The sequence below is a fragment of the Clinocottus analis genome, unplaced genomic scaffold, assembly GCF_023055335.1.
Source record: "Clinocottus analis isolate CAN_PGR_092001 unplaced genomic scaffold, fCliAna1.0.p SCAF_21, whole genome shotgun sequence".
Taxonomy (NCBI): domain Eukaryota; kingdom Metazoa; phylum Chordata; class Actinopteri; order Perciformes; family Cottidae; genus Clinocottus; species Clinocottus analis.
In genome coordinates, this window is record NW_027175943.1 from 8,193,922 (window position 1) to 8,211,044 (window position 17,123).

Consider the following 17,123-nt stretch of genomic DNA (forward strand, 5'->3'; position numbering starts at 1 on the left):
CTTGGCCACCAAAAATACTAACCATTTACACATTCCCGTCACATAGCTGGAGACAAAGGCGGAATAGTCGGGTGCCATTTTCAGGATTTCAACAGCATCGGAGACAGCAGCCACAGCTAGTTGCCAAATAAAATACAGAGCAACACAACTCAGCGGCAACATCTCAGTGTTTGTCCCACAGAGAGCCCGGCCCCATCAAACCCCATTATCTCCAAGGCCACTACTTACTTCCAACTGGAGTAGAGATAGCTGCTTATCTACTGGTTAATAATAAAAAAGACACATAACAGATAAAAAAGCCATCCTATCGTGATGGAAAGAGAGAGGTGGGAGAGAAGAAGCCGACAGGGAGCAGTGAGATTTCCAGGGACTGTTTCATTCTGTGGAAAGGGCAAGCAGAAGGAGACCTCCCGCTGTAATGCGGCAGCCGAGCCGAAATGAAAGCCAGCCGCTCTCTTCTCCGGGGCTAAACAGCGGCCTTAATAAAAAACACAATCAGACCCCCAACCTTAAAGTTTAATGCACATTCTTCCCATATTTCTTTTTGCGCCGGTAAAAAAAAAAGAAAAAAGAAAAAGACACGGTGGAAGCTCCCGGTGTGATGCCGGCTCCCAGGCTAAGATGTGTGTGTGTGTGTGTGTGTGTGTTCAATATAAATAAAAGAGGGGGGTTGTTAGAGTCATTTAAAAGCCCCATTGGATATCAAGCACCACCATCAACTCACTATAGCTCTCCATCGTGTTAATGAAATTGTTCCCCCCAACTTTTTAATTAACTTGCAGACTCATGGTGTGGAGTCAAGTTGTGGACACAGACAAAGACTACAGCGCTCTCTCCCAGGTGATATGAATATCAAAGAGGGAAGTTACTCTGAATTAGGCTGAGTTTCTTTATTAGGGGAGAAACTTCAGAGAGAGACAGATGTGCTGAGGTCGGGCTTGTGTCATTTCTCCTTCGTCACTCAGCACTTTGATATACAAGCACAGGAGGGAGGGATGAAGCATTTAATGTGGATCCACATCTACAACACGCATTGTTTTTATAACTTTTAAATGTTCCCTTTTAACTTCAAGGATGTCTCGTTGATAGTAATCAGAGGAGCACAAATCATAATCATTCCACGGCGCTGACTGAACAGTGCTTGATGAGGGGACATTCATCACAGGGGAAAGGAGATAATATGGAAGCCACTAAAAGAAAGAATGGTATTTTTTTTTCAAACACATTTCCCTTTATTGGCATGGTGAGGCTGATGAGAATTGCACATAAAAAAAAGGAAATTCACAAGAAAGTCGTACAATAGGTAGAACCACAAAGGCATTGGTAAGGACTTGGCAGAAGGCAACGTGGATAGGACACAAACAGGTAACAACCCATAACGACCCCCAGCACACACACACACACACACACACACACACACACACGCACGCACACACGCACACGCACACCTGCCTAAAATCACATACTCACACTCACATACATATATTTGCTCATACACATATTGTCCTTCCAAAAAAAACATGATTACCCAACAAACGTTTAAGCAGTGGCAAAGTCCTCAGTAGGTCACATTATTAAAAAGTCCGCCACATTTGAAATTTGAACCATAAGGTGTTCTAATATATTGCTACTCTAGGCAATTTACAAAGCATTTTTTTATTACAATGATTAAAGCCACATCTATCAAATGGGACACGACACCATTACCCAAACGCTATACAGACAGCAAAAAAGTAAAACAATGTCTTAAAACACAGGTAAAGGTTTCTTTTTTTTTATCCTTCCCTCGGCCAATTTTTGCCTCTTTGCATCATAAAAATTAGCCGTTTCTTGTCTCCACAGTCAAACTCCATGAAAGGAAGCCTGTGATCAGCAAAGCTTTCACACAAAAGATGTCTCCTTCCCGTGATGGAACCTGGTTCTCTCATTACTTGGCTCGAGCTAGAAACGGGATATTAATTGAACCAGAAACCGCAAGGTTACCTTTTATGTCATGTCGGCGGCGCTGTGATATCTGGACTGGGAGTGGGGGCGGTGTGTGGAAGGAGGCCGGGCGCTGATGGGAAGTGGTGTGGCATGCGATACATTGTTGAGTAGTTTTCTCCAGGCTTATAGAATGTCATTTAAAATCTGCCAGTTAAGACAGCTGAGAGGCAGATATCCAAAGTGGTTTATACTGTACCGACTGTCATCCTGTAATAGCCATGCACTACACAACAAACAGTTTCAACTCGACACGTTTTACACACAGGGTGGAGTTAAGAGTCAGTCACGTTTGCACAGATGTCACAAGGTAATGCGTGCATTACAATTACATAGACTCAATTACATCTTAAAGGGAAGAGCGGGAGGGGGGAGCGGGGACATTCAAGTGTTTACCGCACGGCGATGAGATGCCAAGATATTGGAATGGTGTCATCCTAGCTACCAGCGACTGGGTAATGGGTCACGTCCAAAAATCACACAACAATAGGAGCTAAAATACAACTCTGAAAAATAATTTATTGCTTTTTATATAGTTTTTTCTTTCATTTATATTATTATCATTGTTATTATTAATCATCTTGTAATTATTTTTGAATAATATTAGTAGTATTATCATATATATGTATACATATGTGTATACATATATATACATACATATACATACATGTAAATATATATACATATATACTGTACATATATACATATGCATATATATACACACACATTATATATACACATATATACTGTACATATATACATATATACATACATGTATCAATATATATATTTATACACATACATACATATATATATTGTACATCAAATACAAGATCTTAAAAAAATTCAGGAAAAGGAAATTGTAAACTTTTGTTTGGCATTCACATAATCAAGCGTGAGTGGAGCGATGACAACAAGTGTTTACAGCGGTATAACAAAATTCCTGCAAAATCATTTTATTGCTTCATGTTCTGCTTCTGTGTGGAAAGAACAAACAGCGGCGTGCTGCAGATGTGACTGATAGTGGAGACAGAAATCACAAAAACGATGAGGGTCTGACTGCTGGAGTGATCAGCTGAATGTTTTGATTGTTTTGGAAAGGCATAGAAGGTAATATTATCCCCACCAAACCATGTATTGTACACCCTGTCTAGTGATTGTAAGTTAAATAACACAAATCATAGGACAACAAAAACAGTAAATACATTTTGTGAGGTACGCGATGAAAAAAGGAGACCATAAATATTCTTGATTCAAATATTAAAATAAATAGATAAATATGTGTATGCACTGATTTAAAAGATTTGAATGCAGTTTTCTCTTTCACTGAAGTTAATCAAAAGGAGAACCATACAAAGCAATTAAATTCAACAGTATTTATATATAAATGTATATATATAAATATATGTATATGTATGTATATTATATATACACATATAGATATAGATGTATATATGTAAATGTATTGATTGCTTCAGAAATAATGAATAAAAAATGGGGTACCTTTTTTACAATCATGAAAAACATGTTAAAAATGCATTTTACACTTGTTGTATAAGCAAAAACACTGATTGAGAAACTTTAAAAACAGAGAAAACTATACATGGTTGACTGTTTTTTTCTCCCGAACAAAATAACTTAAAAAAGGACGTTTGTTCACATGCTCCCTCAAAATGAGCAGTAGGACACATCTTTTTCTTTTTTACAATCATATCATGTCTTCTAAACATCATGTAGGTGGACAATATGTTTTACAGTATTGTAATTACTACAGATCGACATTCTGAATTAAGAAATTTTCTCCTCATTTTAAAAAAAGGCTGCGTTTTACAGTGCATAGCTGTAACAAATAAAGAACTTTATCCGATATGTACATAAAATAAAAATATTCCTTTTTATAATATTTGTAAATACACGGCTACATTTCTTCTTCAAATGTAGACAACAATGTTACCTTGAGAATTTTACCTCCAAGATACAATTCCCTATACTCTTGTTTGTAACACTATATCCAAACACCAGATTTAAAAATAAAGAAAAATCAACAGCAAAAGAAAACAAATCTGGCTGAACAAGCTGCATGTTTTTACCCTCAAAGAATTGTGGGCATTGTAGTGCTTGGAGAAAAAAAATCATGAAAGTTTTTTTCTTCTTCCTTCACTGATGGTTGTACAGCAGTAGAGTGCACCAATCGTGTGCATCAGGTTCTGAGGGTTCACTGGCTTTCCCAAAATGCAACGTCTCTTCCCAGCTCTTCAGCAGCTATGTTCATGTAAACTTTATTTTTGATATATTCATTTATATTGATATAGGTCTATAGACTTAATCTTATATACTCTATGAAATAGAGTGTAAAACTTCTGGTCGTCTCGTCGTCAAAGGAGCGAGACACAACAGTGAGGTATCAGAAGTCCCTCTTTGTGACGGACAGCAGGTGCCACTCAACTGGTTACCTTCTCAGGCTGCGCTGGGCCTCCCTCAGCAAGCTGTCAAAATCCATGGAGTCATACTTGCTTTTTGTGGAGGCGGGGTCAAAGTCGTCCGAATGGGAGTCTGAAAGCAGAAAGTGGGATTGTGGTCAGTGCTGAGCAGGGGAGAGCTTCCTTGAGGTTCACATTCATGTTCAGAGAAAACACAATGACAGAGTGTTTGTCATGTGGAGCTCAGAGGGATTTCACTAAAACATATATGTGTGGCTACATTAAGTGGCGTGTTGTCAAATGTCCACAAAATCATCAGTAACATGGCAATTTGATGAGCTTGAAAAATCTGTGTGCCCAGACCTTTCACACTTGAAAAGGAAACGTACTGGGATTTGGGGATTTTTCTAAAACGGTCCGTTTTAGCATCCGTCTCTTTTTCCTCCCAAAAAAAAGCCCAGTCTGTTTTGATATGTGGCCCCTTTGAAAAGGTAGTTCTCGAGCCGTGGATGGAGGATGGGAGGCGGTATGTTCTACTGAGACTACACGTGACACAGGAAGGGGAGCAAAACCAATATGGCTTTGTTGAATCCTGTTTTCTGATGCAGGAAGACCACAAGAACTGACTGGGTTGTCTTATTTCACAGATTGTGGGTTGGTAGGCACCCCAGATACCCAAATGTATGTTTGGATTTCATGGCTGGGCCCAATAAATTGTTGGAAAGCATCTCAAACCGTCACTGTATATTTACACAGCAAACTATTTACTATTACCAAATAATGTCTATCGTGCTGGAAGAAAATAAAGCCTTATTTTGCGCAGAGGCAACAGATGTGAAAGCTTATCCTTCTGTCTGTCCATTCCTCACATGTCCTATTTTTTTCCGATCAACCTGATAATACATAAAGAGTATCTTATCTCTGCCAACAGACAGCTTCAAAAATGGGGCCCCCAAAGAGCCCAGCAGCACACTCCAAGAGCTTTGAGAAATGGGAATGACCATGGCAGCTAGAAGGCGCCAGTCCTGATCTAATGCTATGGCCAAGGGCTGGATTATGTCACACTGCGCACCTTGAGGGATGAAAAACACCTCGGCGCTCTACTTAAAACTAATGGACAGTGTCTCAGAACACACAGAAAGGATGCGAGAGCCAACAAGATTGAGAAGACGGGGAAAGGTTTGGATACCGCGCTATAATAAGATCCTCCCTTCCTCTAAATCTCTCTATCCTGTGCTATCAGTATAGGGACGATCAAAATAGCTTGTTCCTGACAAAGAGGCGGTCGAATGAAGGCCTTTCCATTTCAGCAGACTGATTAGTCAATCTCGGCATAATGTCTTTCCTCAAGGCTTTAGGATTAGCAACTGTTTCTCAGTGTGTCAATTCCTCATCATGTCCTCTCTTTAAAAGCTGATGGCTTCAAGCATGTCCTTTGAAAATGTATAGCAACTGCTTCATTTATTGAGGAAAGTGCTCTTTTTCTGTCCAGTGACCCATTGACCCTCTTGTAGCAGTGCATTATATCATTCCTGACCTCGCATTTTGCTGGTAAATAAACATCGGGAGCAAAGCTGGCTGCAGATGCGTGAGTCAATACCTATCTCGCATGTCATCATCAAAAGGAAGGCGATGATCTTTTGTCGGTGTGCAACCCTTGATATACTGGGGGATCTTTTAAGTTTCAATATGGCTGCTCAATTATCACAAACAACATAATTGTGCAACAAACAGAAGAGAGGAGAGTACTTTTTTTCAGAAAACCCACGTTGATTCCATCCATTTGTGCACAGATTTCTGACAGATTCATGTATCAGAAGCTATGTACATACATCAGCTACATACATGCACTTTTACTCAAAGCTATCACTGAGGTTAGATGAGTTCTGCTACACTGCAGTCGGCCATGATGCCCTGACTCCCAAAGGCACTAGATGTGCATAAGTAGGTATGCTCCCACAGTGGCCCCTCCCTCTCAGTAAATGACCGGCCCCTACCTGCCACATCAAGGCTCTGCCTCCTTTCAGCGCTGCAACAGCTGGCAACAGATGGAACCTCACTCGAGAGAAGGGAGGGGTTGCTGGGACTTAACCTTGCTCCCACCTTCCTCTTCTTCGCCTCATCTCTTTTCTTGTCTTTCTTCTAACGTGCCTTTCTTCTCGTAATTTCATCTCTACTCCTCCCTCCTGTTTGCCATTCTCTTAAAGTAATTCCCATCACACACACACACACACACACACACACACACACACACACACTCGCACATGTGCACACATACACACACGCGCAGATATATATATATATATATATATATATATATAGATATATAGATATATATATATATATATATATATATATATATAGATATATAGATATATAGATATATATATATATATATATATATATATCCACACAATGGCAGATGAAAACACATCTGCACACATGCTTTTAAGTGCTATATCTCCTGCATTTTATATCAATAGGGTAAAAACAAGCATCTCAAGTCCATATGAGTAATGGAGTCTGCCTTATTTCTTTATGATACTACAGCTACCAGGGAAGAAATGGAGCTCTATTCTTGGTATGTTCCTAGATTGACCTCTGAACTCTTTTTTCCCTTTGAGCCATGAATGCCTGGTGGACACATTCAGCACTGTAGGAATTGTTACCAGCGCAGAGATGGGTCTCTAAGGATCTGGAAGCATCACTCAAGCTTTTTTTTGCCGGTTTCTTTCCCTCTTCTTTCCCTCTTTTCTCCGACAGTCCTCCCAGCTACGCAAATGTTCTGCATGACTGCAGGGGGCAGATGGAGAGAACAACAAAGCTGCACTTACCCAAGTCTGTGTAATGTGATTTGCAGAACTGCTTTTGTCCGCCAAAGCACAGCTCGAACTGAGGCTCGTTTGACCTGCGTAAGGTGTGTCCGTTCTCAAGGGCGGCAAAGGCGTCACAAGTGTAGCGGTACGTGATGAAGCCAAAATTGTCCCTGGTCGAGAATAGAAAATGATACGTCAGAGTGGTGCTGTGGGGCAACAATAACCAAACAGGGGGCCTTGTCTTAGATGACGATCACACTATTTATATGCAAAAGAGAATCAATAAAAGTGTATCTTTGGGGCTTCATAGGCTAAGAACTCGAGGGATCAGGAGATGGTGAGAGGCTGCAAAAGCTCTGTCTTACGCTTGCCTTTGCTTTAACTTTTGGGTAGAACATGACATTCAGAGGTGAGGAATAAATGTTCCCTATCCCCCTATACACGAATACCAGACTACCCTATATAGATGCACACACACATGCACAGAGAACCCTGGGGCCTTACCCATCGTCCCTCAGGTTCACAGCACATTCTTCAATTTCGCCAAAGACTTCAAAGCGGCGCTTCAACTCTGTCCGGGTGCAGTCGGACCTCAGTCGGCCCACGTACACCACCCGTCTCTCCTCCTGCTCGTTAAGAGGAAAGACAGAGAAGATTAAAAGAGGGAGTCTGTTTTTTCTTTCCCCCTCTCTTTCTTCACTGAGCCCTAATGAATTGGTCTTGATCACTCCTGTGGATACTGCAGCTGACTTTCGCCCCCCGTTTTTGTCCCTCTTCTCCGTCTGTCTGTTGTGTTTCTCTGTGATTGGTTCAGCCTGCTTCCTGTTATCTGATAGAGTTGCCGTTTGGAAGCGCCCTCAGTCTGCCTGGGCACTACAATTCCTCTTTCTCTCTGCAACTCATCAACCAGAGGCGGAGCGATTTTTATCAAATGATGCCATGTCTTAAGTTTGGGGCTGCTTCTTCTTTTGCAAAGTCTAAAAATAAAGCGGCGAGGTGACTCAGCTATATATCGAAAAAGCCTCCTCCCAACTTGGGAGTCACACTCTCAATGTGAAGTAAACTAGGCATGGTCAGTTCATAGTGTAATGATATTCATACCCAAGAGAGAGGGAGCATTAAGAGCAGCAGCAGTGAACCACGGGGTAAAAAACATGGCTTTCCTTCAACCTCAGAGGACGTAAGGGTCATAGCGGAATAATTCAGGAACAAACTGCACAAGGCTGCAATTATGGTGTTTGAGTACTTTAATTGCATATGCTAATCATATAATGCAGCACAAGCTTGGGGCTATAGTGTTTCACTTGTATTATTTATTTATTCATTCATTTACTTGCCATTACTGGGGCAAGTCCACTGAGGCCCGCTAAAATTTTGAATGCTGTCTTGAGGGTAGTAGTAGCTCAGACAAGTAGTAAATCAGTAGCCTGGTGCTAAACTCAAAGTTTACCTTTGCCCCGTCTGACTTACATAATTGCTGAGGAGGGTACAAATTAACTTACAGATTACTGTTTTTATGCCATTTTTTTCCACTCCCTTAAAGGCTTACATACTGTTTGAGACAAAAAAAAGTTTTTGCTGAATTAGGGGTTTAGCTGCTGACAACTGATAAATAGGCGGCCTTCTCGTGATGGCGCCCTGAGGGCTGCCTGTGTGTGTGGGTGAGTGAGAGAATGAGGCAAAAACAGACAGACAGGAGGAGACGCTTTCACATCCCCGGCCTCCCAAACCTCGCTTGACAGCTTGAGCTTTGCTGCTCGTAATTGTTTGTCTTGCCATCTCTGAACATGTGTGCATGCCAAGCAACGTTGCATTACTGCATCATTTAATGTACGCTTTATCAACAAGTGGTGGGAGTGCTACCCGGCTGAAAACCTGAGTAATTTCACACTGAGGCGTGGAGAGTAGAGATATGGGAGAAATTTGATATTCACTGCATCCGGCAGAATTTTGAAATAGATACAGAAGGGAAAGAGCTCCAACGGAATCAGTGGCCGTTTCCTTCTTTGTCCTTTCCTCCGTCTTGCTCTCCTCGCTTCTGTTTTCCACAATTTTAACATTTTACCCCTGTGGTGTGATTAATAAGAGTCGACAGTGTTTCCAGACAACGGAGATGTTAAAAATACACAACCCCGAGATAAAAAGGAAGGGCCTGTCGCCTGAATCATTCAGGAAATCACTTTGCATGTATTCTTTCAGTAGGCTGGCACGTGGCACTGGGCTGGACGATTTCTCATCCTAAGTAATGTGTGTGTCTGCGGGAGCTTTCTGTGTGTTTGCAGGAATTTCTACATGTGCCACAGCAGTGATTGCATTCAGTCTTTTATCAGTGTCGACAGGAAAAACTCAAAGTCAAGCTCCGAAAAAAAAGGATGGGGGTTGAAATTAGCTTGCGTTCGTGTCAGTTAACTCACTATTGCTTTTTGCTTTTGCCTCTCTCTTTGCTCGGCCCTTTCGAACTCCCGCTTCTCGTAGTCCCGGCGGTACTCCTCCCTCTTCAGCCTCTCATGCTGGTACTCCTCGTAGCTGTCATACCTGCTGGGGAAAGGATACATATGAGATCACCGTCCTAGCTCGTCCTCTAAATTCACCCTTGCTGTTGATGACTGTGAAGAACAATTGTCAGTATTCACCAAGGAGTCGTCCCCTATTTTCTCACCATTGATGGTGGAGAGGGGGATTTCAAACGAAAAGGAAATGGACATGTTAATAAGATGTCTCTTCGCCACCGCTATGATTACGGAGCCCACAGGATAGGCCCGCGGGAGTGCCGGCGAGCAGCGCGGTCGGGGAGCCAGGCAGCTGCAACTGTCAGCACTACTTCACATGTCATTACTTTCTGCTTAGTTAGGGCTTCATCAAGAAGGAAAGTGCAACTTTCTCCCCCACCCCAGACTTGCACGAGACGTGTCCGTTAAGTTTTCGACTGATGAGCGACTCTCAGGCTTGTCGGGTGTCATTAGGCCCGTGGGTGCCAAATCAGCTCGAAGCGCTGAGATGGTGTCAGTCTCTCTCCCTCTCTCCCTCTCTGTCTTCCTGCACTGTGACAGTACTTCTCTGCATATGAAACATTCCCCTCTGCAGTGGCTACGGAAAACTACAGAGGCACGAAGTTGAATAGGTGTCAATATACAGCTGGGAGCGTGAATGATGAGTAAAGTATGAATGTGCAACGGTATGATTTTGGATTATTTTGTCACTCGTCCAATAAAACATGATCAATTAAACATATTTGCCCCCAATGTTTGTCACGAGGGCCCCGTGTGGATGGGACGAGCTGCGAAAAGCTTCTGTCTCGATGTGTAAAGGGAATCACAGAGTGGTGACACTAACATCCTTCCATGTACATCCTACTCTCTCTTGAATTTTGACAGTTTCTAAGAATAAACATTTGTCCTAACCTGAAGAACAGCGACTTAACAATACAATATGTAACGTATAACTGTAGGGGAAATTTAAATAATCACCTTGGCCTGCGGCTGAGAGGAGATCGAGACTGAGGGTGGGGGCTTTTGTGAGTCCTGGAACGAAAGGAGCTGGGATCTGTGTTGTGACGAGACCTGTGGGAAAACAGACAATATTAAATAAGGGATTTTTTTTTTTTTTTTTTGCAACACATAGGAATGCATAACACATAAAAAAAAAAGTTTAAATAAATCATGTAACATACTGATGACTCCTGAAAACTTGTGACACCTTGGTTAATTTATACTAGGCTTTGGAATCCAAATTAACATCATAAGACCCATTTAGATGTTAGAAACTAGGTTAATTCCAGATAAAAGCATTCTGTATTCTCCTAATCTAGCTCACGGCCACATTAAGTGTGCTTGATTTCCGACAGCTCTTGTATACACACGCGAGCTAGCACCTTCATACACACGCCTGCTATCTATGTTGCATGAGGAAATGGTCAATACTGTGGGCCCCAGTGACCTGACTGTAGAAATTGTACTGTATCTCTGCAGTTGGTAAGCTTCTGATGCTTAATTATTGAAGTGTTGCTGAAGAAGCACGACCTGAATGATGGAGGGCGAGTAGTTTGGGAAGCTCAGTGAAGCAAAGGAGTGCCAGTTTTGAGAGATGGAGGATCCTACGCTGTGGAACTTGAAACGGAGGGGAGGGATTGTGAGAATTATTTTGCTGAAATTCTATTTATCTTTTCTTGCATGAAAATATAACAAGCTTCTTGTTCTGTCCCTTTCAAGACTCCAATCCCTACACAGTATTGTCAGAAAGCTTGTCAGTGTCAGAATCTGATCGAATGCCTTGAGACTATTACTGTATAATTTGTGAGCGAGTTGGTGTAGAGCCCAAGAACAAGGGCCCGGGCAGAGTAAAGTGATTCTCTCGGCTCTCTGGAGTAAACTGACCTTTAAGTAATCAGGCAAACAAACTGAGTCACTGCAGCGGAGTCCTGCACTGTGAGGCACTCAATGGACTTCTACTGACAAACTTAATTTACTCACATCCCTCTCAGTAACTACGGTTTGCCTCTGTTCCTCTACCAAAAAAAAAAAAAACACAGACAGAAACCCCCTCAGCTCTGATCAAAGGGAAGCATGGGAAATGTAGTTCTCACACAGAGCTATGATGATAGGAGTCTCTTTTGAGAGGGGTTTTGAGACTACATTCCCACAGCCTGGATTTGGCTTTCATCTATAGGGATGTAAAAGAGGAGGGTTTGCCACTCAGTAAAAACAACAGCTGCCGCTTAAAACAATAGCCCCGGCATCAAACAAAAAACAGGAGCATGCGAGGGAGCGAGCGAGGAGGGGGCTGAGTGTTAGGAAGACATTCAAATAAAACTCCCTGCCTAGAGATTAAAACTCATACTTTTCAAAGGTCCAGTGCCTCTGGCGCGTTCTATGTTCTGTGTTTTTTTCTTCTTTTTGGTTCATTGTGTGTTTTGGGGAAATCACATCATTCAACCAATCTTTTTTCCTCATCATCACGTCATAAACATTAAAATGCCGCCTGGTTTAAAAGGCAGCGTTTGGTTAGTTTAATAACTGCAGACCCTTTGGTTAAAATCGGTTCAACATGGCCTGTTAAATCCCTTTGTGAAACCAAATCTATTCTGCATTTAGTCCAGACAAGGCAAAGATGCAGGAGGTCAAGAACCCATGCTGAGAGGCACCAGGGTCTATCTTGTCTGACACCAGCTCTGATGACTGATCAGGAATGTCTTACACTCCTAAGATAGATCCCCTGCCAGCTCCTGTATAAAGTGCATAGGAGGGAAGCAGCCAATGCTGAGCAAAAAGAAGCGGGAGGTTTGTGTGCGTGGGTCTGGGAAACGTCTTACCAGGAGGGGCGTCTGTCGGGTGAGCTAGAGAGGGAGCGCCTCCGATGGTGCGAGGAGGAGCTGCAGGAGTCAGAGTGGGAACGAGAACGAGATCGGGATCCACTGCTGGTCCAGCAGAAAGGCCTGCTGGGAGAGAGGAGGAGGGAGGAAGGTGGGGAGACGGAGCCTCGTGAAGGGGAGCAGCTGGATGGTGGGGAACAGGAGGGAGAACAGGGGGGGCAGTCAAAGAGAAGGTCCAGAAGGGTGCCCTCCCAGGGATAGAGGAAGCGACTCTCACGGCCCTCACCCAGCTCTAGCTCATCCTGGAAGGGCAGGAGCCCTGGGTGCAGGTAGCTGGAGCCAGGCAGCCTCTGGGAGGAGGAGCCATTCTCTGCCTCCTCAAGGGACATAGCGGCTGCAGCCTTACTTGGTTTGCTGCCTGGTTCTCTCTCCTTGGCAGCCTGGGTATAAAGGGCTTGTAAGGGGGGACCAAAGTGCTTGTTGAGTTCTTCTCTGATTTCCTGGTCACACAGGAGCTTCCTGCTGATGGCAGAAGAGTGGAGTTGGTCCCAGTCTATAGGGGCCTCTTGTGAAGGTATCTGGGGGGTTTGTGTGACGGTCTGCTTGCCTAACTCCTGGACACAGGCTGCGTCTCCATTCACAGAGGCAACATTTTGCTGCTGGGCCAAACGACCAGATGAAACTGATAATGGAGAACGAGTAGATGAAGATGATGAAGAGGATGGTGGCATGGCTGAGTCCTTACATTCGACATGCCTGTCCCCCACTTTGCCTGCAGTAGGCACGGGGGCAGCGGTGGCACCTGAGGTGACCGTCATTTGCGCTGCTGCTGGAGTCATGGTAACAGTGGCTGTGCCGCCGTCCTTCTTAGCGAGAGCTGACGCCTGGCAATAGTCATGGTCACTGTAGCCACGGGCCGCCGCCCGCTTATTGTTGCTAGTGCTGCGATGCTCCCCAAGGTCGCACCCCACAGTGTGTTGGGTGACCGAGTAAGGTAGGGCGGTGGACGCTTTGCTCAGCTGGGCATAAAGCTCAGTCTGTTCGGGACCCTTTCTGGTGGGGCCCCCGCCGGAGGCACCTGGGGCCGGGGCCGGAGCGCCGGGGCCCACTTCGCTCAGCCTGGCTCTTTTGCATGCCAAGGCTGATGAGGAACATGAAGACAACTTGGTTTTGAGCGATGCTTTGAAAGGATTCTCTTGACTGGCTTTGTGTGGTGGCGTGGTTGGTGGTGTCAGACCTGCAAAGGGAGGGAGAAACAGAGGTTGGTGGAGGTGTGGGGGCAGTAAAAGGAGAATGAAATCACAATGCAAACCTCCCCAAATATCCACCTTTCCCTCCCCCCCTCACTCATCTATAAACTCCCAGGTCAGTTTATGGACGGTGGACACAGATACATGCCTGATTAAAATATTCACTTTCACTTGGCCTAATCCTGATCTCTATTTTATTGCAATCTTGACAGATTAATGTAATGCTTGGTGTAACTTAATATGGTGGTGCTGTAATACGGATGACTTGCCATCCACTTCCTCTCTGACCTTGGAAGGATCCCTTTTCATGAGAAAAAAAAAAAACATGACACAAAACCCTGCAGAGGACAAACGTAATGCACCCGATGAAAAAAATGAAAGTACATGTATCATATCTCTGACTGGCTCACATAAATGTCTGCACTGGACAGCAGCCAATTCATCTGAATAAAACCAAAGACATTTTTTATCAGCGTAAAAAAATTATCAGTGACATGACGGCGTGCATGTTTCACGATTATCCAGCACAATGTCCCTTTTCTGTGAAACATTGGAGCGTGCCTGGTGACGCTGCCATGGCAAGATGTCTTAGAGGCGCAGGAAGTACTGGCGAATGGGTCGTCGTTCTTCTCAGATGGCGTGTCCCGTCTACTTGTGCCCCCCTCCCACCCCAGTTTCCCCAGCCTCTTACAGATTTACAACCAGACAGATGGCAGTTATATGGGAAGTCCTGAGATGAGCCCACTTTATAGCATTGTTAATGCACTCGCACAAACAGCCGCCACCATTATTCTCTCTCTCTTTCCTTTCGTCATGTATTCTCCCCTTTTTTCTCTTCCTGTCTGCCATCTTCCCTGGATCAATCTCTATTTCTTCCTTCCGTCTCCCAGCATCCTATCCTGTTTCTGTCTCACACAGAACAAATGTGCCCACACACAAACACACACTCGTCACTAACAGTCTCTCACTGGAGTCAAACTCAGCCACTTTGAAACACCTACGCTCTCACCTTTTCTTTGCCTTCCTTATAATGCACATCATTCTTTCCTTGCTGGTGAATCGCACCAGATGAATGCTATTAGTCTCAAATCCAGTGTTAGAGTATTCTCTGGGAGTGCGGGAGCCTGATACATAAATATGCAGGTTTCCGAAACCACTTGCTGTGTTTGGAATGCCTGATCCAACGGCTTATCATCCTACTTATTATCTGAAAGTGTCTGTGAGTAGGACTGCAAACCCCTTTCCCCTCTTTTCTCCCATTCCTCCCTCAGTTCTGAATGTGATACAGACATTATTTGCACTGCCAATGGAAATGAGCTATGAAAAGAAGAAGGGAGAGAAGGAGGGGGACGCTACACAATGCCTGAGGAACTTCTGTTTCACCAATGACGCGCCATCTGGCCAAAACAATGTGCGTGTGGGGTCATAAACTAGAAGCCATTAGCAGAGGAGGTTGGGGGGGGGGGGGGGGGAATAAATCAGAATTAGATAAATATGTGTCTCTCAGTCAAACTTGCTAGTAATGGATGATCCGCCGATACAAACACCAATCATGAAGCCACCGGGATTTTTTTTGCATCTTTTTTTCTCGTCCAGCTGTAAATTGCAAGGAGCGAATAACAACTCTGTGCTTAAAGACTTGATCCGGCGGTAAGCCATGCAAATAGCAACACACAGACCACCCCAGTGTCATGAGATACAGTAATTAAAGACAACACTGCAGCACAGGGTAAATCTATTAGCTTGGCAGAGATTAGGAGAGCAGTCAGATCCCATGGGGGCCTCATTGCCTGTTGTAACCTTTACTGTTCCAAGAAACATGCAGACAACAGTCCAAAAGTTGACTTGGTTTAGTATTTAGTATAAAATATAAAAGGTTCTCCTGATAATCAAATGTATCTTCCGATGAAACAGTAATCACTACTACTACAACTCATCATAAAGGTATAAAATAATATCTTTCTGGCAGCAATTCATGGAAATTTCCAACTATGAGTTGTCAACCTGCCATGAAGGTGGTGGGTGGAGCGCACACCTGGCTCACGTCCATCTGGTTATCAGTGCCACCACCATCATTTTTATTATCGTGGAATATTACTGTCAATCTGCAAAGGACATTCAACTCCGGACCTCAAAGCGCTCACCTCCGCTGACTGGGATCCATATCCATTTGTCTCCTGCAGCACGAGCCTCAAAAGTGAATGCCTAAGTAGGAAAGGGGCTCATTAACCTGAAGTATTCTGGACTAATGATTTTCCTGCTAATATTCAACCCTACATTTGCTTAGGACTGTAAACTCAGATGAAGGGCTTTATTTGACTGTGCTTGTAAGGCAGATGCAGTGGAACAGAACGGTCACCCGGACTTGGCCACAGGTCAATAAACTCACCCACGTGCAGTAAAACCGGAAGAAATATTAACAGCACTTGATCACCCCGGAGCTTAAGCAGCCACGCTCTTTCCCTGCTTTAGGTCTCAACGGGCGTCCCCTTTGACCACAAAAGCTTATCTACACAAAAGGGTTAAACATCCTTTGGACCAAGGTCAGATGGTAAGGGGGAGATCTCTTGGTGTCTGATGTGCCACAATTTCCATCCCCCACAAGAGATAAGTAGAAGGTGCAGGGGGCAAACATGAGGTATGTATGAGGAGAATTTTCCCTGCTGGTAAATGAATACTCAAAGGGGGCCAGTGCAACATCACACAGTGCGAGGGGCTAAAGGGCAGCCATTTTGTTTTTTTATTGACCTTAGATGATTAATCTGGGAGAGAAGGCGGTAATTACTAACATCGTTCATGCAGAGAGAGAGATAGAGAGATATGACGCCCAATATTGGAGCTTTCTCATAAAAATTCTCTTCATTTTTGTCTTGTAATTACCTTTTGCCTATAGCTGTCTTCCGATGTCGTTAATTATAACTCAATAACACAAAAGGATGATGGCAATAATGATGCTGAAAAACCCTCACACTGACTACAGTTACCAAACAGCATCCTATGCATACAAGTCTTCACATTGGAAATTGACTCCCCAGTCAGCTGATCTAATTGCAGAATTGTCTGGGGGCCTAAGGACAGGATGGCACAGATCATACAGGCAAAACCAAATTACACCGCAAAACCAATTAAAACAATAACACTGCCATTTCAATTTTCCTATGATGTGTAGGCTAAGTAAGCTGTCAGTCAGAGAGCATTAGGATCTGATAGAGGAAGAGGAAAAGCATATTAACTCTTCAGTAAAAGGGGAGTGGAGGTGGTGGAGGACGGGAGGGGTTTGCTAATAAACCCCGAAGAGATTGGAAAGCCTAATCAATACTCAAGCACATAAAAATGTTCTCCTATG

The 17,123-nt window shown here is 43.6% G+C and overlaps 1 protein-coding gene across 16 annotated transcripts in view; it reads right to left on the minus strand.

The window, feature by feature from the left end:
* Positions 1–3,420: 3,420 nt before the first annotated feature.
* ppargc1a (peroxisome proliferator-activated receptor gamma, coactivator 1 alpha) overlaps positions 3,421–17,123 on the minus strand; it is a 240,644-nt gene continuing 226,941 nt past the window's right edge. For 8 of the 16 annotated variants that reach the window (XM_068587840.1, XM_068587833.1, XM_068587839.1 and 5 more), the window contains 6 exons: positions 12,528–13,764; positions 10,687–10,779; positions 9,634–9,757; positions 7,724–7,848; positions 7,238–7,389; positions 3,421–4,536 (listed from right to left, as the gene is read on the minus strand). In XM_068587840.1, coding sequence (XP_068443941.1) covers positions 4,433–4,536; positions 7,238–7,389; positions 7,724–7,848; positions 9,634–9,757; positions 10,687–10,779; positions 12,528–13,764 — 1,835 coding nt within the window. In that variant the 3' untranslated portion in view covers positions 3,421–4,432. Of the gene's footprint in view, positions 4,537–7,237; positions 7,390–7,723; positions 7,849–9,632; positions 9,758–10,686; positions 10,780–12,527; positions 13,765–17,123 lie in introns of those variants that run through there. The other 8 variants (XM_068587841.1, XM_068587834.1, XM_068587842.1 and 5 more) reach the window with 6 other exon arrangements.